This window comes from Pristiophorus japonicus, chromosome 4 (genome assembly GCF_044704955.1).
Source record: "Pristiophorus japonicus isolate sPriJap1 chromosome 4, sPriJap1.hap1, whole genome shotgun sequence".
Classification (NCBI taxonomy): Eukaryota; Metazoa; Chordata; class Chondrichthyes; family Pristiophoridae; genus Pristiophorus; species Pristiophorus japonicus.
The window spans coordinates 76,425,319-76,449,014 of NC_091980.1; the positions used below are offsets into that span (position 1 = coordinate 76,425,319).

Below are 23,696 nucleotides of genomic sequence, written 5' to 3' on the forward strand. Positions count from 1 at the left end.
TCGGTCTGAAATTCTCTGCCCCAGAGAGCTGTGAAGGCTGGGTCATTGAATATATTTAAGGCGGAGATAGACAGATTTTTGAGCGATAAGGGAATAAAGGGTTATGGGGAGCGGGCAGGGAAGAGGAACTGAATCTATGATCAGATCAGCCATGATATTAAATGGCGGAGCAGGCTCGTGGAGTCAAATGCCCTACTCCTCCTATTTCTTATGTTCTTATGTATTGCTTTGGGCTATACATGAATGATAATTTGGCCAAGATCTTGGGGGGTTGCTATCATATTGGACAGTACCTTCAAGGTGAAGAGGAGAAAGTGAGAAGAGATAAAAATGTGTTGAATTTTTTGGGAGTTGGGGCCTAATGAATATTGAGGAATGCAATTGTCCTTCTGCTGGATGAGATTTTTTGCTTCAATTTAAATAAGAATTCACTGATTCTAAGACTTTCATTTAAAAATAATTACATTTCTCTTCAGCTTCTGAACTTGGCATGTTCTCAAAATCCTTGTTGGGGGTGGAGGAGGGGGCTTGTTGCAAGAGAGTATTTTATTGTTTTGTGATGCAAGTAACATTGTAAATTGGTTCTGTGGATTTTATTCCGCATTGTGGTAAAAAAAAATATTTGTTCCTGGGATGTGGGCGTCGCTGGCAAAACCAGCATTTATTGCCCGTCCCCAATTGCCCTCGAGAAGGTGGTGGTGAGCCGTCGCCTTGAACCACTGCAGTCTGTGAGGTGAAGGTACTCCCACAGTGCTGTTGGGGAGGGAGTTCCAGGATCTTGACCGAGCGATGACGAAGGAACAGCGATATACTTCCAAATCAGGATGGTGTGTGACTTGGAGGGAAACTTGGAGTGTTCCCATGCGCCTGCTGTCATTGTCCTAGGTGGTGGAGGTCACAGGTTTGGGAGGTATTGCTGAAGAACCATTGGCAAGTTGCTGTTGTGCATCTTGTAGACGGTACACACTGCAGCCACGGTACGTCAGTGATGGAGGGAGTAAATGTTTAAGATGGTGGATGGGGTGCCAAGCAAGGGAGCTGCTTTGTCCTGGATGGTGTTGAAGCTTCTTGAGTGTTGTTGGAGCTGCACTCATTCAGGCAAGTGGAAAGTATTACATCACACCCCTGACTTGTGCCTTGTAGTTGGTGGAAAGGCTTTGGGGAGTCAGGAGGTGAGACACTCGCCGCAGAATAGCCAGCCTCTGACTTGCTCCTGTTGCCACAGTATTTATGTGGCTGGTCCAATTAAGTTTCTGGTCAATGGTGACCCCCCTCCCCAGGATGTTGATGATGGGCGATTCGGTAATGGTAATGCCGTTGAAATGTCATGGGGCCGTTGTTAGACTCGCTTGTTGAAGATAGGCATTGCCTGGCACGGCACTTGTGTGGCGCGAATGTTACTTGCCATTTATCAGCCCAAGCCTGAATGTCGTCCCGGTCTTGCGGCATGTGGGCATGGGCTGCTTCATTATCTGAGGAGTTGCGAATGGCACTGCAGTCATCAGCGAACATCCCCACTTCTGACCTTTTGAAAAAGGCCATTGATGAAGAAACTGAAGATGGTTGGGCCTAGGACACTCCCTGAGGAAGTCCTGCAGCGATGTCCTGCGGCTGTGATGCTTGACCTTCAACCACCATAACCATTTTCCTTTGTGCTGGGTATGAGTCCAGTCAGTGGAGAATTTTCCCCTGATTCCCGTTGGCTTCAGTTTTACTAGGGCCCCTTGATGCCACCATCGGTCAAATGCTACCTGGTGTCAAGGGCATCACCTCACTCTCACTTCACCTCTGGACTTCAGCTCTTTTGTCCATGTTTGGCTGTAATGAGATCTGTAGCCAAGTAGTCCTGGCATCAATGAGCAAGTTATTGGTAAGTGCCACTTGATAGCACTGCCGACGGCACCTTCCATCACTTCGCTGGTGATTGAGAGCCTACTGATGGGGCGGTAATTGGCCGGATTGGATTTGTCCTGCTTTTTGTGGACAGAACATACCGTGGCAGTTTTCCACGTTGTCGGATAGATGTCAGTGTTGTAGCTGTCGTGGAAATCTCAAAAATCACAAAAGTTTCAATTGTTTTTGGCTGGTAAATTACAGGACAATTGTGATCATTAAAATAAATAAATCAATCACAATTGTCACTAACACTCTCAGGATAACTTCAGAAACACATGTGTCTTTGCACTATGATTTACTTTATAAGATTGAAGTATTTGTAAAAATATCTTAAGATGATGCAACTAGGATGCAAACAGCTTCCACGTGTAATATATCTGTAACTGTCATCCAGCTGCATTGTAGCATGGTGGAGGCAAAGGTATTGCAACTTGGAAATAGGGATTATGCATTGTTTCTATTGTCAAAATCATTTAAAAAAAAAAAATGTGCTTTACATCAAAAATACCAGCACATGAAAATCTTTGGGAATTGAGCCCAATGTGTTATTATTTGTTATTATTAAACATTCATTGGTTTTGCAAATGTGACCCATTCTATAAATATGAATTCAAAAGTAGTGAAGTTATGTTAAACTTGTATAGGACCCTGGTCAGGCTGCACATAGAGTAGTGCTGTGCACAGTTCTCATCTCCATACTATAATAAGGGCATAAAAGCACTCGAGAAAATGCAAAAAAGCTTTACAAGGATGGTACCAGAGAGATTACAGCTATTGGTAAAGATTGAACAGGTTGGGGGGTTTTCTGTTGGAAAAGAGAAGACTTAGAGGAGACCTAATAGCAGTCTTAAAAATTATGAATTGGTTGGACAGGGTAGAAGTGCAGAGAATGTTTCCACTTGTGGAAAAATTCAACCTAGGGGCCATAAAAATGGAATAGAAAGATATGCTGAAAGACTGAGATTAGGCAGATGAAATAGGAGGAGTCGTATAAACACCAGCACAGACTAGTTGGGCTGAATAGTCTGTTTCTCTGCAGTATATTCGATGTAATATGTGTTCTAGAATGAAGTGTAGTCTTATCATTCTTGATGTATTTCTCCTCAATAGTAATAAGATTGAAAGAACAAATTGGGTAATAGAAGTAATCAACAGTGATATTACTTTGATAATTACAGAAATTATAATAGGCTGAAAACATTCAAAACACTCATTTTGACTCATATATAGTTTAGAACAGTAACAGTTAAAAGTGGGTTGGGAAAAACAGTTTTAAAAAAAGAAAGTCCTGAAGAACAACACATTTTCATTTTGTTATCAGCTATGTCCATGTTCACACTGCTGAATCTGTAACTCTATTGCAGGGAGATTTCGTGAATGAGTATGTGGGTGAAGTGATAGATGAGGAGGAGTGTTATGCTCGAATCAAATACGCACAGGAGCATGATATCAGCAACTTCTACATGCTTACTCTTGACAAGGTAATAAATTCAAACTTACAAAACTGTGAAACTAAGAATAGAATAATCAATAACTCGAGTGTCAAACCTGCACAATCAGACACTGATCAATAACCAGGTGACTCTCAATACTGTACGTCCAGATTTTGAACAATCAGTAATTGAGAGGTGTGAGAATGGTTAGTGAATTCGTTGTTGACCTTTGAGATTTGGATTTGAATCCAGCCCAAACTGCTGGGATAAAAATCTCCTCTGTCTGCTGTAAGGGTTTCTTAAAGGTAAATTTTGGGAGTCTCGATCGAGTTCCTACTGACCTGGGCCAAGAGCACAAAATTGCTCCTAATTCACAACTAATTGGTAATCTCAGAGGCCACAGTATGGGCCCAAGTTTCCACATGATTCGCGCCTGATTTTTAGGAGCAACTGGTGGAGAACGGACTATTTTAGAAATCGCAATTGTCTAAAAAAAAATTTCTGCAGTTCTAGTCAGGTAGAACAGTTCTAGTTTAGAACAGAATTTTTTCTTCAAAAGGGGGCGTGTCCAGCCACTGACGCCTGATTTGAAAGTTTCCACAATGAAAATGTACTCCAAACTAAAGTAGAATGGAGCCAGTGAAGATTTTTGTAGAACTGAAAAAACCTGTTCTACACATAAAAAAATCAGGCGCAGGTTACAAATTAGGCGTCCAGAACGAGGTGGGGGGGGGGAGGGGGAAGGGAACTCATTAAATTCGACAATAAATCCTTATTTATACTTCTACAAATATTATACAAATAAATCCAACCTGAATAAACATTTATAAGCCAAGAAAAGATTAAATAAACCATCTTCCTACCTGTGTGAAAGTGCTTCATATTCTGCAGCCGTCGAGAGAGAGAGAGAGAGAGAGAGAGAGAGGGGGGGGGGGGAGGGGGAGAGAGAGAGAGAGAGAGAGAGAGAGAGAGAGAGAGAGAGAGGAGGGAGGGAGAGAGAGAGAGAGAGAGAGTGGGGGGGGTCGGGGAACAGGAGCGCGGGTCGGGGGGTCTCGGGGCGGGGGGGGGAGCGGGTCTCGGGTCGGGGGGGGGGGGAGCAGGTCTCGGGTCGGGTCGGGGGGGGAAGCGGGTGTCGGGTCTCGGGTCGGGGGGGGGAGCGGGTGGCGGGTGGAGCGGGTCTCTGGTCGGGGGGGGGAGCGGGTCTCGGGTCGGGGGGGTGAGCGAGTGTCGGGTCTGGTCGGGCGGGGAGCAGGAGCTGGCCGTGGGAGGAGCCTCATTCACGCAGCCCCAGTGAGGCCATTGGGCCAGGGCTAGGGGCTGCGTGCTTCGGGCCCCTCCCACACAGTTCGGCGCCTGGAGCTACTGCACTTGCGTGCCGACTGTAACGCGCATGTGCAGAGGTCCCGGCACTGTTTTCAGCGCCGGGACCTGGCTCCGCCCCCCCACAGCTCATGCTGGCTGCGCCGAGGGCCATAGGACCTGTAAATAGGTGGAGAATACCGAGGATTTTTTAGGCGCCGTTTTAGGCGCGAAAAACGGGCGCCCAGCTCGGAGGGGCGCCCGTTTTTTTTCTTGTGGAAACTTGGGCCCTATATAACTGTGCAATGCCTGATCTAGGAATGCTTACTACCAACCTGAGAAAATCTACCATGTCTCAAATGAAAGGTAATCCATTTCCCCAGTACTAATATTCCTCATCTCATTGAGACCAAAAGTTTCCAAAATAAATGTAGAGCAATGGTGTACCATATCCTTACAAATGATCTGGTTTGCCCAGGTCAAACGCATGGAATGTCCTACTCATGTAGTGAGTGAGTGAGTGTGATGTGGTGACTTGCTAGTATTTTTCTTTCAGTCTCTTTGTGCCTCATTTCTGTATATTTTTTCTGCTTTCTTTCTATATTAGCTATTTGTAAGCACCTGTACCATTGGAAGATTACTTATGCAACATTGTTTATCAAATGATGGTAAACCTGTGAAATGTCATTTTCAAGGTCTGTGTAAGCCTCAGATGGTGTTGCTCTGAGTAATCATCTTATTTGAATTCCTAGATTGACGTTCATCTGTCTAAGACTTTTATTTGCACCTGAAATAAACTTGGATACAACTGGCTCCGTGTTACTTTGTTGCTATAGATATGCAAATATTAGCATGATTTTGTGATAATATGTATATGCACAATATGCTCTTGATTCAAAGTCTCATAATACAGTCTTGTGCGAAATACTCTATATTGGGATTTTTTGTTTTCCTAAAATAAAAATGTTTTTGGTCATCACATGTACTTTTATCTGCTGTGCTAAGATTATGTAAAATATTTTATGCAATGACCATGCGAATTTCTAAAGTCCATAAAGAGAATGTAAGTTTTACTGTGAATTTTATTATTGACAGGACCGGATTATTGATGCAGGCCCAAAAGGAAATTATTCACGCTTCATGAATCACAGCTGCAAGCCAAACTGTGAGACACAGAAGTGGACAGTGAATGGAGACACACGAGTTGGGCTCTTTGCTTTATGTGACATTGCTGTTGGTAAGGAACGGTGTTAAAGGTCGGAGTCTTAAGATATGCAGTAATGTGGGATCAGCATGTAATTGGATTCACTCAGGTACTAGATGAAGTAAGGTCCCAAACTAATGTAATCGTCAGTTAAAGTGTAAGGTAAAGATTAGTGTACTATTGACATGAGTAGATTTCCCAAATTGAATGTGCCAATAGTGCAGTGGGGTTTGGAGAGTTGGGCAAGAAGACTTTGGGCTTCTATCTCATTCGGATAGTTACAGCACACAATTTCCTAGCCAGAAAAACAAATTGGGGCGAGAGTGCTCTCACACAAAGCCACCAAAGGTTATGGGCCGGAATTTGCAGTGGGTAATAATGGCGAACTCTCAGCATTCACCAATATTACCCCTTTAAAACTGACTGCAACTTCAGGATGTAGCGCATGCGCATCTAAATGCAGAAATCCTGAAATTGCAGTCAGCCATTCACTGCTTCGATACTAGCTGCACTGTGGGCCTCCCCCCCCCCCTCCCTGCCTCCATGTCTGGCAATCAGTGTAATCACATTAACTGATGAAAACCTGGGCTTTTCTTTGGTAATATCTCTGATAAATACCTCATTAAATGTTAAGCCTTGTTGGATTATGTGTAACTGTGGTTTTAACAGCATATTGATTGCTAAATAAACAGGTTAGGTGAGTGGGCAAATGCATGGCAGATGCAGTATAATGTGGATAAATGTGAGGTTATCCACTTTGGTGGCAAAAACAGGAAGGCAGAATATTATCTGAATGGCGGCAGATTAGGAAAAGGGGAGGTGCCACGAGACCTGGGTGTCATGGTACATCAGTCATTGAAGGTTGGCATGCAGGTACAGCAGGCGGTGAAGAAGGCAAATGGCATGTTGGCCTTCATAGCTAGGGGATTTGAGTATAGGAGCAGGGATGTCTTACTGCAGTTGTATAGGGCCTTGGTGAGGCCTCACCTGGAATATTGTGTTCAGTTTTGGTCTCCTAATCTGAGGAAGGACGTTCTTGCTTATTGAGGGAGTGCAGCGAAGGTTCACCAGACTGATTCCTGGGATGACAGGACTGACATATGAGGAGAGACTGGGTCAACTGGGCCTGTATTCACTGGAGTTTAGAAGAATGAGAGGGGATCTCATAGAAACATATAAAATTCTGACGGGACTGGACAGGTTAGATGCAGGAAGAATGTTTCTGATGTTGGGGGAGTCCAGAACCAGGAGTCACAGTCTAAGAATAAGGGATAAGCCATTTAGGACCGAGATGAGGAGAAACTTCTTCACTCAGAGAGTTGTTAACTTGTGGAATTCTCTTCCGCAGAGAGTTGTTGATGCCAGTTCGTTAGATATATTCAAGAGGGAGCCCTTACGGTTAAAGGGATCAAGGGGTATGGAGAGAAAGCAGGAAAGGGGTACTGAGGTGAATGATCAGCCATGATCTTATTCAATGGTGCTGCAGGCTCGAAGGGCCAAATGGCCTACTCCGGCACCTATTTTCTATGTTTCTATGTTACGGCCCTGAAAACCTTATTTTAATTTTGTGGTGCGTCAAATTTCTCAATTATGATTAAAAATTACACTTTTTAAGAAACTTTAAAAAAAAAAGTATAAGGTTTGTTCATAATATTTCATGTTCTACCTTATCCCCATATGAGAGCTCCAATCTTTGTTTTGCTCTCTAATATTTTTTTCAAGTCCAGATAAAAGCAGCTTCTCATTTCCTGATTCCCTGTCTGAGAATTCTGCAATGTGATTGGCTGCTTAGACAGCTTGTTGATGTCACAGCAGCATCGCACTAGTGAATTCCCACTACATTGCGCTAAAATTACTTGAACATCGAAAAAAGCAAACTTCTCACCACAGAGATTGCGAGATTCTGTGGGCCAGCGGCGAATGCCTTTGCGTTGCCGTTGACTGCAAATTCCAAGCCGATATCTTTTGTATCTTGAAATTTAATAAACAACCAAATAAGCCAGTCCACTCGTGCATCAAACAGGTGACTGGAAGTGTTTCTTTGGGGAACCCCTGTATCACTTTCTCTGCATATTTAAGTCATGCATGTTTTTTTCCCAAGTGTGCAACGTAAAAAGATCAAACTAGCCTTGACACACTATCTATCAAGGCTAGTGACTGTACACAGGCCTGAAGAATGATTAGTGCATTAGCATTATACCTACCATGTTCTATTTCTGCATTTGCATGCTGTAACTTTTCCCATTGCACAGCATTTAGACTTTCAACCAGGAAGTTTAGCAAACAGCAGATCACAATTTGGTCTTCCTAAATGCATTTACCTCTCCATCACTCACACTCTCATAATTAATAAGAATTTGAATGTAAAATGTAAGATTAACAGCTAAAATCGACACTCAGTAACAAATCAGCAACTAAATCTAGGATCTAATGAAAAATATATTTATAAATGGGTTGTAAGTGGTCTTTTTCTGTATATTTTACAACTGCTGATTAAGGCAGCTTAGAAACCATCAACACAAAAGCAAAATATTGTGGATGTTGGAAATCTGAAATAAAAATAGAAAATGCTGGAAATACTCAGCATTTCAGGCAGCATCTGTGGAGAGAGAAACAGAGTTAACGTTTCGGGTCAATGACCTTTTGTCAGAAACCACCACGTTGTGTAGAATTTCCCTTGGAGCAATACTGTGAAATTCCAGCCTAATAATATAATAAATGAGCATTGAAATTGAATGTTGGTTGTCGACTTTGAATCCCAGTCATGATATCAAAGGAGTGGAACAGCACAACATCATTGCATGTGAAATTCAACAAAGCAGATTGCTGCTAGGGTGTCTCTGACTAGCATTTTTAAAAGACAATGCCTAGAAACTAAGGAGGACTAAGAAGTACAAGTAAACCTGCGCAGTGTACAGTTTTGTGTTTAGCACTCCCAGTGCAGAATGCATATTGGGAATTTGGGCATGCCTGATTGTGGATCCCACAATTTCCCCTCCATTCATTTTAATAAAGAGATAGGGCTAGACATTCGGTTCTCGGCGATAACTGTATTTTTTTGCCAAAATTACCGTTATCGCAACGCTATCGCTATAAGGCCATAAATTCAAGGTTTAATTTGCTCAGTGGTAAAAATTGGTGTTGTACGAGGATTCGTGGCGCAAACCGCTGATCCTTGCCATCTTTAGTCCGAGGCCGATACTGCTGCGAGTTGGGCCGAGGGAGGACGGAACAACACCTGAAAATAATTTGGGGAAAAAAAATTCACAAAACATTTACAAGACACTTACCTAGCGAATCGCTGCAAAAGAATTTAAAAAATAAAAATTTTAACTTACCTTTTTTGAAGATCTTCATACTTACCGCTGCTCCAAGGGCTGCATCACAGCTTTTTCCCTGCCGGTCTTTTTTGCGCTAAATACGGGTGCGCACAGAGCCAAATTTTTGGCGAAAGCGATATTTCGAGTCTTGCACGGCAGCGCTCCTCTCTCCAGCAGTATTTGAAAAGCACCGCTGCAAAACGTCTCCGAATTTTCCGCCGACCAGGTTTTCGCCAAAAAAGATGAAATAGCACCAAAATCCCGGTCGCAAAATCACCGAATTTCTAGCCCTAACTGTGAAGCCCAAGAATTAGGGGTGCACTGTATTCATATAATGTACATCCGCTTGCAGGAAGTTCTACGCTGGAAGCGCTAAACACAAAAAGGTATCTTCATCTTTACTCTTAACGTCTGTCTGAAAATTCCTTTATAATATTTAGGAATTCAGATGATGCCGTTTAGGTATGGTTAAAGACTATTGCACAGGAACACCAAGTGTAAACCTACTAACACTTATACTTTTACAGGGGCTGAACTGACATTTAATTACCACCTGGAATGCTTGGGCACTGGAAAGACCGCATGTAGATGTGGGGCTCCAAACTGCAGTGGCTATCTAGGTGTACAGCCTAAGGTAGGACATCCATTTTCTCACTCTTATTTTAACCATAGAGGTGCATCAAATTCTGTCATACTAGATACTTTTTGCAATACATTGACTTTAAGACAGGCTTGATCATTCATTCATTAATCACTTTGAAATTTTGCAGTGCTGTAGTCAGGAAAATTTGAGTTATGGATTAACATGAAAATTAATTCATTTGACAAGTCAGATTTCTAAGAACTAAATACAAGAATGATGCAGAATGTTTCACTGTTACAGTATGTAATAAAAATTAGACAATGCTTTCCTCTTTATCTTATTAAAGAAAGAAGAAAGAACCTGCACTGATATAGCACCTTTCACATCTTCACGATATCCCAATGCATCATCATTATAAGCAATCCCTCGGAGTCGAGGATGACTTGCTTTCACACAAGAAATTAGTTCTCAGGTGACTGAAGAGTCCAATGCGGGACCTACAGTCTCTGTCACAGGTGGGAGGAACAGGTGGGTGGGGTGCCTGAGTTGCCACGCACTCCTTCCGCTGTCTCCGCTTGGCTTCAGCTTGCTCCCAGCAAAGAGACTCTTAAGTGTTCAGCGCCTTCCCGGATGCTTTACCTCCATGTTGGGCTGTCTTGGGCCAGGGATTCCCAGGTGTCGGTGGGGATGTTACATTTTTTCAAGGAGGCTTTGAGGGTGTCCTTGAAGCATTTCCTTTGCCCACCTGGGGCTCGCTTGCCGTGTCGGAGCTCCGAGTAGAGCGCTTGTTTTGGGAGTCTCATGTCAGGCATGCGGACGATGTGGACCGTCCAGCGGAGCTGATCGAGCGTGCTGCTGGGAATATTGTCCTGAGCGAGGACACTGACGTTGGTGCGCCTATCCTGCCAATGGATTTGCAGGATCTTGTATAGGTAGCTTTGGTCTCTGAGCCATATAGGAGAGCGGGTATCACCACTGCTCTGTAGACCATGAGCTTGGTACAGGGTTTGAGATCCTGGTCTTCAAACATTCTCTTCCTCAGGCGACCGAAGGCTGCACTGGCACACTGAAGACAGTATTGGACCTTGTTGTCAGTAGGCTCCTGAGGTATGGAAAATGGTCCACATTGTCCAAGGCCTTGTCGTGGATTTTGATAACTATGGGGCAATGCTGTGTGGCGGGGGCAGGTTGGTAGAGGACCTTTGTCTCATGGATGTTAAGTGTAAGGACCATGCTCTCGTACGCCTCGGTGAAGGTATTGAAGATGGCTTGGAGTTCGGCCTCTGAGTGTGCGCAGACGCAGGCATTGTCTACATACTGTAGTTCGATGGCAGAGGATGGGACGACCTTGGATCTGGCCTGGAGGTGGCGGAGGTTGAACAGATTCCCGTTTGTCCTGTAATTTAGCTCCACTCCAGCAGGGAGCTTGCTGAGGGTGAGATGGAGCATTGCAGCAAGGAAGATGGAGAAGAGCGTTGGTGCAATGACGCAGCCCTGCATGACCCCAGTCCAAACATGGAATGGGTCTGTGGTGGATCCGTTGGTCAGGATCACGGCTTGCATGTCATCGTGGAGCAGGCGGAGAATGGTGACAAACTTTTCAGGCCAGCCGAATCTGAGGAGGACGCTCCATAATGCCTCATGGTTGACAGTATCGAAGGCTTTTGTGAGGTCAAAAAAGGCCATCTACAAGGGTTGGTGCTGTTCCCTGCATTTCACTTGAATCTGCTGCGCGGTGAAGATCATGTCCATTGTGCCCCTTAGTAGCCGGAATCCGCATTGCGACTCTGGGAGGAGTTCTTCAGCGACAGGAAGAAGGCGATTCAGGAGGATTCTTGCAATGACTTTCCCAGTGATCGACAGCAGAGATTCCTCTCCAGTTACCGTAGTCAGACTTGTCACCTTTCTTGAAGATGGTCACGATTACAGAGTCTCAGATCTCCTGGCACGATCTCCTCCTTCCAGATAAGAGAGATGAGGTCAAGGATCCGCGCCAGTAGTGCTTCTCCGCCATGCTTTAGTGCTTCGGCGGGAATTCCATCTGCTCCTGATGACTTGTTCCCAATGCACTTAATAGAAAATGAAGTATTTTTGAAGTGTAGTCACTGGTCTTGTAGGGAAACATGGGCAGCCAATTTGCACACAGCAAGGTCCCACATATGGCAAATGAGATAAATGACCAGTTAATCTATTTTTGGTGGTGTTGACCAGGGCACCAGGAGAATCTCTCTGCTCTTCAAATAGTGCCATGGAATATTTTATCTCTACCTGAACAGGCAGACAAGGCATCGGTTTAACATCTCAAGCGCTGAAGTGTCAAAACAGATGATGTGCTCGAATTCATACTGAACCAATATCTTTCTGACTCGGCATGCGTGCTACCAGTGAGTCAAGCTAGAGCAAAAAGGGGTGTGCATTTTCCCACTACCACATTCCGTGAAGTTGCTATATTTAGTAGTGATAATGGGAGACTTTAACTATCCTAATATTGAATGTGGCAGTGATTGTGTTAAGGGCCGAGAACATGAGAACGAGAGCATAAGAAATATTAGCAGGCATAGGCCACCTGGCCCCTTGAGCCTGCTCCGCCATTTAATAAGATCATGGTTGATCTGATCATGGACTAAGCTCCACTTCCCTGCCCGCTCCCCATAACTCTTTATTCCCTTATCGCTCAAAAATCTGTCTTATCTCCACCTTAAATATATTCAATGACCCAGCCTCCACAGCTCTCTGGGGCAGAGAATTCCATAGATTTACAACCCTCTGAGAGAAGAAATTTCTCTTCATCTCAGTTTTAAATGGGCGACCCCTTATTGTGAGACTATGTCCCCTAGTTTTCGTTTCCCCGATGAGTGGAACTATCATCTCTGCATCCACCTTGTCGAGCCCTCTCATTATCTTATATGTTTCGATAAGATCACCTCTCATTCTTCTGAACTCCAATGAGTACAGGCCCAACCTACTCAACCTATCTTCATAAGTCAACCCCCACATCTCCAGAATCAACCTAGTGAACCTTCTCTGAACAGCCTCCAATGCAAGTATATCCTTCCTTAAATGTGGAGACCAAAACTGCACGCAGTACTCTGTGTGGCCTCACCAGTACCCTGTACAGTTGTAACAGGACTTCTCTGCTTTTATACTCTATCCCCCTTGCAATAAAGGTCAACATTCCATTTGCCTTCCTGATTACTTGCTGTATCTGCATACTAACTTATTGTGTTTCATGCACAAGGACTCCCAGGTCTCTCTCTACTGCAGCACTTTGCAATTTTTCTCCATTTAAATTATAATTTGCTTTTCTATTATTTCTGCCAAAGTGGATAACCTCACATTTTCCCACGTTATACTCCATCTGCCAGATTTTTGCCCACTCACTTAGCCTGTCTATATCCCATTGCAGATTTTTTGTACTCTCCTCACAATTTGCTTTGCCATCCACCTTTGTATCATCAGCAGACTTGGCTACATTACACTCGGTCCCTTTATCCAAGTCATTAAATGATTGAGGACCTAGCACCAATCCGTGCGGCACCCTACTAGTCACTGTTTGTCACCCGGAAAATGACCCATTTATCCCAACTCTCTTTTCTGTTAGTTAACCAATCCTCTATCCATGCGAATATATTATCCCCAACCCCATGAGCTTTTATCTTGTTCAGTAACCTCTTATGTGGCACTTTATCGAATGCCTTCTAGAAATTCAAATACACCACATCCATTGGTTCCCCCTTATCCACCTGCTCGTTACATCCTCAAAGAACTCCAGCAAATTTTTCAAACATGATTTCCCTTTCATAAAACCATGCTGATTCCGCTTGATTGAATCGTGCTTTTCCAAATGTCCCACTACTGTTTCCTTAATAATGGACTCCAGCATTTTCCCAACGATATATGTTAGGCTAACTGGTCTATAGTTTCCTGCTTTTTGTCTGCCTCTTTTTTAAATAGGGGCGTTACATTTGCGGTTTTCCAATCTGCTGGGACCACCCCAGAATCCAGGGAATTTTGGTAGATTACAACCAATGCAGCCACTTCTCTTGAGACCCTAGGATGTAAGGCATCAGGTCCAGAGGACTTGTCTGCCTTTAGTCCCATTATTTTACCTAGTGTTACTTCATTAGTAATAGTGATTGTATTAAGTTCCTCCCTACCTCCGTCCAACAGTGTAGCTACTGTTAGGAGGCCTATAGACTATGCTCACCAACGACTTTTTCCCCTTATTGGGCCCAAGTTTCCACACGATAAAAAACGGGTGCCCCTCCAAGCTGGGCGCCCGTTTTTCGCGCCTAAAACGGCGCCTTAAAAAAAACTCGCAATTCTGGAGCGTTCTGCAGCTCCTTGTCTGTTTGGCGCGGCGCCCAGGGGGGCGGAGCCTACATCTCGCGCCGATTTTGTAAGTGGGAGGAGGCGGGTACTATTTAAATTAGTTTTTTCCTGCCGGCAATGCTGCGCGTGCGCGTTGGAGCGTTCGCGCATGCTCAGTGTGAAAAAAACATTGGCACTCCGCCATTTTTGTAGTTCTTTGTAGCTGTTTAATTTTTGAACATTTTTTTAATAAAAGCACATTGCCATCAGCACTTGCAGCATTCTCACTGTCTCCTCCCCCCCCCCCCCCCCCCCCCCCCGCGGGAAGAACGGGCGCCTCCTCTTTTCCCCCCCCCCCCTTGCGGGAAAGAACGGGCGCCCCCTCTTCTCCCCCCCCTGCGGGAAAGAACGGGCGCCTCCTCTCTCTTTCTTTCTTTCCCCCCCCCCCCCCCCCCCCCGGAGGAAAGAACGGCGCCTCAGGCTGACTGCAGCATTCTCCGTGCCTGAAGCACTTTCACACAGGTAGGAAGATGGTTTATTTAATCTTTTCTTTGCTTATAAATGTTTATTCAGGTTGGATTTATTTGTACAATATTTGTAGAAGTATAAATAAGGATTTATTGTAGAATTTAATGACTTCCCTTCTGCCCCCCCCCCCCCCCCCCTTCGTTCTGGACGCCTAATTTGTAACCTGCGCCTGATTTTTTTAATGTGTAGAACAGGTTTTTTCAGTTCTACAAAAATCTTCACTTGCTCCATTCTAAGTTAGTTTGGAGTACGTTTTCACTCTGGAAACTTTGAAATCAGGCGTCAGTGGCCGGACACGCCCCCTTTTGAAGAAAAAATTCTGTTCCAAAGGAGAACTGTTCTCCCTGACTAGAACGGCAGAAAATGAAATGTGGAGAATTGCGATTTCTAAGATAGTCCGTTCTCCACCAGTTGCTCCTAAAAATCAGGCGCAAATCATGTGGAAACTTGGGCCCATTATTCTTATCTCCACCCAAACTGATTCAACACCTTGATCTTCTGAGCCAATATCGTTTCTCACTAATGCACTGATCTTTATTAACAGTGCTAGCTCACCTCCTTTTCCTTTCTGTCTGTCCTTCCGAATTGTCAAATATCCCAGAATATTTAGTTCCCAGTCCTGGTCACCTTGCAACCACGTCTCGGTAATGGTTATCAGATCATACCCATTTGTATCTATTTGTGCTGTAACTCATCTATTTTGTTACGAATGCTACATGCATTCAGAAAAAGAGCTTTTAAATTTGTGTTTTTTTAATCATTTTTTCCTGCTTTGACCCCACTTTCTGATTCACCTTTATGTTTATACATTCTGTCCTTTCCTGGCACGCTGTGGTTTTCATTTGCCCCAGTGCTACCCTGCTCTATTGCCTTCTCCTTATTCTTTTGACTTAAAAAATTTCGCTCACCTGAATCCTCCCACCCGCCCCCCCCCCACTAATTAGTTTAAAGCCCTCTTTATACTAGTTATTGGATTCACCAGGAACTTAGTCCTAGCACGGTCTAAGCGGAGCCCGTCCGAATGGAACAGCTCCCTCTTACCCCAGTACTGGTGCCAGTGTCCCACAAACCAAAATCCATTTCTCCCACATCAGTCTTTGAGCCATGTGTTTAACTCTCTGATCTTATTTACCCTATGCAAATTTGCTCGTGGCTCAGGTAGTAATCCAGAGATTATTACCTTTGTGGTTCTACTTTTTAAGTTGGCCCCTAGATGCTCATAGTCCCTCAGCAGAACCTCTTTCTTTGTCCTGTCTATGTCGTTGATACCCATGTGGACCATGACAACTGGATCTTCCCCCTCCCATTCCAAGTTCCTCTCCAGCCCTGAGGAGATGTCCTTAACCCAGGCACCGGGCAGGCAACACAGCCTTCGGGACTCATGCTCTCGGCTGCAGAGAACCGTATCTGTCCCCTACCACTACAATCTTTCTTGAACGGGAGGAATTTCTGAAGCGTGTTCAGGATAATTTTCTTGATCAGTATTTTCTTGCCAAATGAGGAAGGCGACATTGCTGGATCTCGTCCTAGGGAATGAAGTGGGTCAAGTGGAGAATGTCACAGTTGGAGAGTGATCATAGTATTGTAATGTTTAGATTAGTTATGGAGAAGGACAAGAAGCAATCTAGAAGAAAAATACTTAACTGGTGGAGGGATAATTTCAGTGAATTGAGGAGCGTTCTGGTCCAGGTAAATTGGAGTCAGAGTGGCATGCAAAAATGTAATGGAGCAGTCGGCAGCCTTTAAAGAGGAGATGGTTCGGGTGCAGTCTAGGTATGTTCCTACAAGGAGAAATGGGATGACAACCAAAGCCAGAGCTACATGGATAACTACAGAGTTGGAGAGTAGGATGAAGCAGAAAAAGGGGGCATATAACAGATGTCAGCTTGATAATACAAGGCAGAATCAAGCTCAATATAAAAACTACAGAGGAGAAGTGAAAAAGGAAATAGATAGGCAGCAAACATACAGGGGAGTCCAAAGGTCTTCTATCGGCATATTAACAGTAAATAGGTTGTTAGAGGAATGGTGGGGCCGATTCAGGACCAAAATGGAAAGCTATTGGTGGAGGCAGAAGGCATGGCTGAGGTACTAAATGAGTACTTTGCATCAGTGTTTACCAAGGAAGAGGACTTTGCCAAAGCTATGGTAAACGAGGAGGTTGCTGGGATACCGGATGAGATCAAAAATAGATAGAGGAGGTACTAGACAGGCTGTCGTTAATTAAAGTGGATAAGTCATCTGGTCCAGGTGGCATGCATCCTAGGTTGCTGAGGGAAGTAACGGTAACAATTGTGGAGGTACTGGCCACAATCTTCCAATCCTCCTTGGTTACAGGGGTGGTGCCAAAGAACTGGAGGATTGCAAATATTACACCCTTGATCAAAAAAGGGGAAAATGATAAATTTGGCAATTACAGGTCAGTTAGCTTAACGTCGGTGGTGGGGAAGGTTTTTGAAACAATAAACCAGGAGAAACTTAACAGCCACTTAGACAAGCATGGACTAATATAGGAGGACAAATCACGTTTGACTAACTTGATTGTTTTTTGATGAGATAACAGAGAGGGTGGATGAGGCCAATGCAGTTGATGGTGTGTATATGGACTTTCAAAAGGCATTTGATAAAGTATCATATACTAGGCTTGTTAGCAAAATTGAAGCCCATGAGATAGAAGGGGTAGTAACAGCATGGATACAAATTTTGCTAAGGAATAGAAAACAGAAAGTTATAGTGAATAGCTGTTTTTCGGACTGGAGGAAGGTATACAGTGCTGTTCCCCAAGGTTCAGTACTAGGACCACTGCTGTTTTTGATATACATTAATGACTTGGACTTGGGGATACCGGGTACAATTTTGAAATTTGCAGATGACACAAAACTTGAAAATGTAGTAAAGTGAGGAAGATAGTAATAGACTTCAAGAAGACATAGACAGGCTGATGGAATGGGCGGGCACATGACAGATGAAATTCAACACACAGAAATGTGAGGTGATACATTTTGGTTGAAAGAATGAGGAGAGACCATACACACTAAATGGTACAATTCTGAAGGGGTTGCAAGAACAAAGAGACCCTAAAGTGCTTGTGCACAAATCTTTGAAGGTGGCAGTACAGGTTAACAAAGCATATGAGATCCTGGGCTTTATAAATAGAGGCATCGGCTAGAAATTGGCCAGCCTTGCGCCTGTTTTTACGGTGATATTTTGCCTTTTTTGACGGTAAACGGTGTTCACCTAAATTGGCCAAAGTTGTGCACCAGTGGCTTTGAAATACCACTGAAAAGCGGGCCACCATTGTGCAACACCAAAAAAGCGATATCGCTTTAAATTGGCCGTTCGGCGCACCCATATTCTGCGTGAAAAAAAACGCCCAAGAAAAACCTGTGTTGTAGCCCCAGGTAAGTTAAAAGTTTTTGTTTTTTAATTCTTTTGCAGTGATTACTTAGTTGAGTGTCTTGGAAATGTTTTGTGCTTTTTTGTTTTTTGCAATTTTGTTTTGTGTTTTTTCCCCCTCCCAGGGCCTGTCTTTTTACTGGTAATCGGCCTCGGACTAAAGTTGGCAAGGACCGCGGTTTTGACCATAAATCCTCGTTCAACGCCAATTTTTACCGTCAGGCGCATTTTATTGTCAATTTTATGCCTTTAAAAAATAGCGGTATTTGTAATGGTATTTTTGGCGAAAAGTGCCGAAAAAATACCACCATTGCCAAAAGACCAATTTCTAGCCCATAGAGTACAAAAGCCAGAAAGTTAGGCTAAACCTATATAAAACCCGAGTTCGGCCCAGCTGGAGTATTGTTTCCAAATCTGGGCACCATGCTTTAGAAAGAACGTGAAGGCTTTGGAGAAGGTACAGAAGAGATTTACTAGAATGGTTCCAGGGATGAGGGAATACAGTTACATGGATAGGCTAGAGTAGCTGGGCTCGTTCTCTTGGAGCAGAGAAGGCTAAGAGGAGATTTGATCGATTTAAAATCATGAAGGATTTAGATGGAGTAGACTAAATGAAGCAAAATTGTTTCCAATGGCTGAAGGATCGATAACGAGACTATACAGATTTAAGGTGATTGAAGCAGAGGCGACATGAGGAAAAACTTTATAACGCAACAAGTGGTTAGGATTTTAAATGCACTGCCTGATAGGATGGTGGCTATAGATTCAATAGTAGCCTTCAAAAGGAATTGGTTAAATACTTGAAGGCGAAATAATTGTAGGGATGTGGGGGAGTGGGACTAACTGGATTGCTCTTCGAAAGAACCGGCGCAGACTCGATGGGCCGAATGGCCTCATTCTGTGTTGTACTATTCTATGATTCTATGTTTGGTTGTAGAGCAACGCAAGTTATTTTAATGATAAACATATTGGGGACTGGGTTGTTGCAAGTTTAAAATGTAATTTAGAAAGGTTTATTTCAGGAAAAACATCGTTGAAACCACTGGCTTTGTTACATGAGCTTATTGCTGTGTGATGTTTGCACAAGCATTCCACTTTTTTATGTTGAGCACTTGACATGAAAGTATCATTTTTGGTTTCTATGTTAATTGCTTTCAATCGGAGAAAGTTTAGAGGAATCCAAAAATGGTCCGCAAATTTTCATACTGGAAAATTTGAGGATTTTAACTTGGTTGACATTGACAGATATCTGCCACAAACAATATTTGTTGGTTCGATGAGTGACTAATTTCCAGGATTTGTGAACACCATAATGGTGCCCACACTTGCTTGAACATATTCGGGGTGAAAGTGCCCCTTTCCGAAAGGCCTGTTAGTGCCCCCGGGAGGCGCTAATGGGGCGATAAAGACTTTTCACCCGGGAGCAGACAGCGGAAGCGACCTTCCTGGAATTGCCCCCGGGATGGTGGCGGCAAAAACGGCTTTGCACTGCGCCCCGTAGTTTTCGCCTCGGTGGCGCACATCGAGATAACATCATCACCATGTGCACCGACCCCTTTAGACCACATGGGGGAAATTGTCTGGCAGGAGCGAGGTTGGCGTGGGGCGATGCCACCAATAGCTTTGGGGGGGGGGGGGTCACGTGGCTGGGGTGCCGTGGCCCCCATATTTTTTTTTTGTCAGCCGGCTTTGCAGTCAGCCCGACAAATGTTGGCCGCTGGTTCGGCAAGAGTGGGTGCCAGGCCACCAACATGCAGCCTGTCGTCCACTCTTGGGTGCCGGGCCGCTGACCTGGCTAAAACCCTCCCTGGTAGCCCAGTGGGTACCTGGAAAGAAGAGGAGGGACATTGTGAAGTGTCAGCGCAATGCGGCACGTTCAGCAGCTTCCCTTCACTCGAGCTTCAGGTAAGTGTGTCGGGTTCTCATTGACTCTGCTTTGCTTTGACTGGTTGACAACTGCAGAAGTGATATATAAGCTATCATTTCACAGCTGTTCACTTTCCAATCTCAGAGGCTGAAGCCTTCAGGATTTGGAAGACACTTTTTAGCTGTATGCAATTTGGAAGTGTCTGCAGTGAACACTCTATCCACTGTCACCTCCTTGGAGCAACCTCTCTCATCATTGATAGATTGCTTCTGTCATCTCAACTTCAGCTGCCATCAATTCCAGCAGCATCAGTGCCCTTGAGAAAATCTCACCTTGGTCCTCAGAATTCCACCACAATCAGCCCCAACATCAACATCACTAAACACACTGGCATCACCAAACCTCTCCGCAATTACCTGACACAGGGCTTCAGCACCTGACCACATTGCTGCCTGGGACGCCAGGGATGGCCTCACCATGGCCACATTTACTTGTACATACTGTACACACTGGCTGCCACATGAAGCGCCAGGTTGGTACCAACCCACATCGCACCATAAAGCATCCCTGTAATGACCAAGCCATTCTTTTAACACTCATCACCATTGCAGGGGGTACCTTTATGTCTTATCATTCACTACAACTCACTAAGCCACTTCCAAAGGTTCACACAAATCTATCCAAGAACGCAAAGTGTTTAAATAAAGATTTCAATGTTTGATAACACATTAGCAGGAACTCTACATGAACAGTTGGCTGAAAGACCCAAGTGCCTACCCTTGTGTGTTAGTTGGACATGGATGAGGTTCAGTGTGAGGTGTGGCTAGTGAGATGGGGATGTGATAATATAGATAGAGAGAAGTGGGTGGGTGGAGGTGCAAGGTAAGTTGATATGAATAAGGATGTGCAGGAGTCGGGTCAGGAAGGCAGAGTGATGGAGATGTAATGAATGGCACAGCAGAATGAGGCTTTGCAGTAACGTTTTGTGATCTACTGAGATCATTGAAAGGTTTGCACCACTGAAGCCGGCTCCTCCTGACGACCTCCCTGCTTGTGCCCTCCTTGTGCAATGTGCAATCAGGCTGCATTGGTGTCCTGAAGAGGTCTCTTCCTCTCATTGAAATGGAAGAGAACCTTCCTGCGTGCTGTGACTCCCTCCATAAGCATTTGGAGGGAGTCATGGGAGAGCCTGGGTGCAGCCGTGCACCTCTGTGCAGTACTTGTCTGTGTTTGCAGCACCTCAATGCTGCAGAACGCTGACAGAACAACTGTCAAAATCAATGTGGCCATGATCCCTTTATGGAAACCAGCTGCTGTTGCGTCATCAAATGACGTCATCAGACCCATGTCCTTCAATTTTCTGGGATCCTCACAGGGCAGGCTTACAAGCTCCATCAACAGAAGATTCTTCATACAGTGCAGGCTGGAGCCAAGAGTCGTTTCACCACCCGCCACCAATCTCGGCTGCCCCAGTCTCGCCATGGTTGACGTGATCGCGGCCTGTATGTGTGGCTCAGAATAAAAGGGAATGAAATGGCTATGCAAGGATTCAAATTCCTTAAAGGGACAGTGTCTGCAGTTGAATTGTTCTCTATGATATAAACCTAATAGCTGTCAAAGGCACAACGGGCCAAATGGTGTCCTTCTGTGCTGTATGATTTTGTGATAACAGTAGCTTGACCAGTTGTTATCTTACACAAAAATGCTGTTATTGCACTGAGACCTTAATGAAATTATGCAAAGCCTTATGTTCAAACATAGAGGTTTTTTCTATTCTGAATTATGAAATCCTTTTTGAAATTTACTCAAATGGTTTTCTTTTCCTTCTACACTATCCACAGAATGTACAAAGCTCAACGGATGAAAAGAAGATAAAGAGGCAAATACTTCCAAGGAAGCGTAAGCAGCAGTCTGAACTAGTGAGAGAGCATGAGGAAGAGTGTTTCCGTTGTGGAGACAGTGGGCAGCTAGTAATCTGCAAGAAGCCAGGGTGTCCTAAGGTGTACCATGCTGATTGTCTGAACCTGAGCAAGCGTCCTGCTGGTGAGTGGTTGAACTAATTTCTACAGTGCATATGAAAAGAAAGAGGTATAAAGCTTTGACCCATTAATGTTCATCCTATCCATTAGTGTAACTTTGTGCACCACTCTCCCTAGTTTTAAGTGCATCTAGCGATCCGTCAAGGGTAACCATGTTATGTCTCAGTGAACAGGTTGTATCTTAACTATGTAGTCGCCCTTTCTTGTCTAAGCTGAATTCATGTCCCTTTGTCCTAGAGCTTTTGTTAATATTGAACATCTCTATTTTTTCCCTTCAAAATATTAAATGGTTCAATAAGGTCACCTTTAAGCTGTCTTTTATCCAAAATGTAAATATCTCTCGTACCAATGCAGAAGTGGCGAGTTGATGATCTATATCGGCCACCATTTGAGGTCCCCACCATCATCATCATAGATGGGCAGTCCCTAGGAATCGAGGAGGACTTGCTTCCACTCTCAAAGTGAGTTCTTTGATGGCTGAACAGTCTGATATGAGAGCCACAGACCCTGTTACAGGTGGGACAGACATCATCACAGAAGCCAATCTTCAGCCAATTCGATTCACTCCGCATGATATCAAGAAAAGACTATGGACCCCGACAACATCTCCGTTTTAATGCTGAAGACGTGCTCTAGAACTAGCTACGCCTCTAGCCAAGCTGTTCCAGTACAGCTACAACACTAGCATCTACCCGACAATTGCCCAGGAGATATATTAAGTAAACTAATCAAACTCAGAGGCTAAACCCCTGTTCCGGACAGATTACATCGCGCATTTCATGAGAATCTAGGGAAAAGATAACAGAGGCATTACTACACATATTTAATAATTCGTTAGAACAAAGTGTAGTGCCAGAGGACTGGCAGATAGCTAACATAATACCTATAGTTAAGAAGGGAGATGGAACATGTCCAAAGAATTATAGACCAGTCAGCTGAACATCGATGGCAGGAAAAATAATGGAATCCCTACTAAAGGAGAAAATAGAAGAACAACTAGAAACCAAAAAATATAGTAACGAATAGTCAGCATAGATTTCAAAAGGGAAAGTCTTGTTGGATCAACCTTATTGAATTTTTTGAAGAGGTAATAGAGAGAGTAGACAAGAGTAATTTATCTAGATTTTGAAAAGGCCTTCGGTAACGTACCACATAATAGACTAATGAATGTCACAGAATGCGGAGTTAGGGGACAAGTAGCAGAATGAATAGCTAGCTGGCTTCAAGACAGAGAGCAGAGAATAGGGATAAAGGGTAGCTATTCAGAGTGGTAGAAGTTGGGAAGTGGTGTTCCACAAGGATCAGTGCTGGGACCACTGTTCTTCACAATTTATATTAACAATTTAGACTTTGGAATCAAAAACACAATTTCTAAATTTGTGGATGACACCAAATTGGGGTGGGGGGGGAGATAGTCAATACTGAGGAGGACCACAACAAAAAGCAGGAAGACATTAATAAACTTGTACAATGAGCATATAATTGGCAAATGAATTTCAACACCGATAAATATGAGGTATTGCATTTTGGTAAGAAGAATAGGGAGGTCACTTATTACTTGGAGGGTTGGAGTTTGGGAAGGGTAGAGAAGCAAAGGGATCTCAGTACAAATACACAAATCACTAAAAGTAGTAACACAGGTTAACAAGGCTACAAAAATAGCAAACCAAGCACTTGGGTTTATTTCTCGAGGGATAGAATTGAAAAGTAGTGACATTATGCTAAACTTGAATCGAACCTTGGTTAGACCACACTTGGAGTACAGCTGCGACGTCCAAAATCCGGAGTTCCAGAATACGGAATGTTCCAGAATCTGGACA

General features: G+C 44.0%; 1 protein-coding gene across 14 annotated transcripts in view; it reads left to right on the forward strand.

Moving 5' to 3' along the window:
• Nucleotides 1-23,696, forward strand: part of LOC139262968 (histone-lysine N-methyltransferase, H3 lysine-36 specific-like) — a 281,574-nt gene that overhangs the window by 238,253 nt on the left and 19,625 nt on the right. For 13 of the 14 annotated variants that reach the window (XR_011593007.1, XR_011593008.1, XM_070878367.1 and 10 more), the window contains 4 exons: nucleotides 3,261-3,377; nucleotides 5,724-5,865; nucleotides 9,680-9,786; nucleotides 21,679-21,880. Coding sequence is in view for 12 of the 14 variants with exons in the window: in XM_070878367.1 (XP_070734468.1) it covers nucleotides 3,261-3,377; nucleotides 5,724-5,865; nucleotides 9,680-9,786; nucleotides 21,679-21,880 (568 nt within the window). In the remaining 2 variants the exon portion in view is untranslated. Of the gene's footprint in view, nucleotides 1-3,260; nucleotides 3,378-5,723; nucleotides 5,866-9,679; nucleotides 9,787-21,678; nucleotides 21,881-22,230; nucleotides 22,299-23,696 lie in introns of those variants that run through there. The other variant, XM_070878372.1, reaches the window with a different exon arrangement.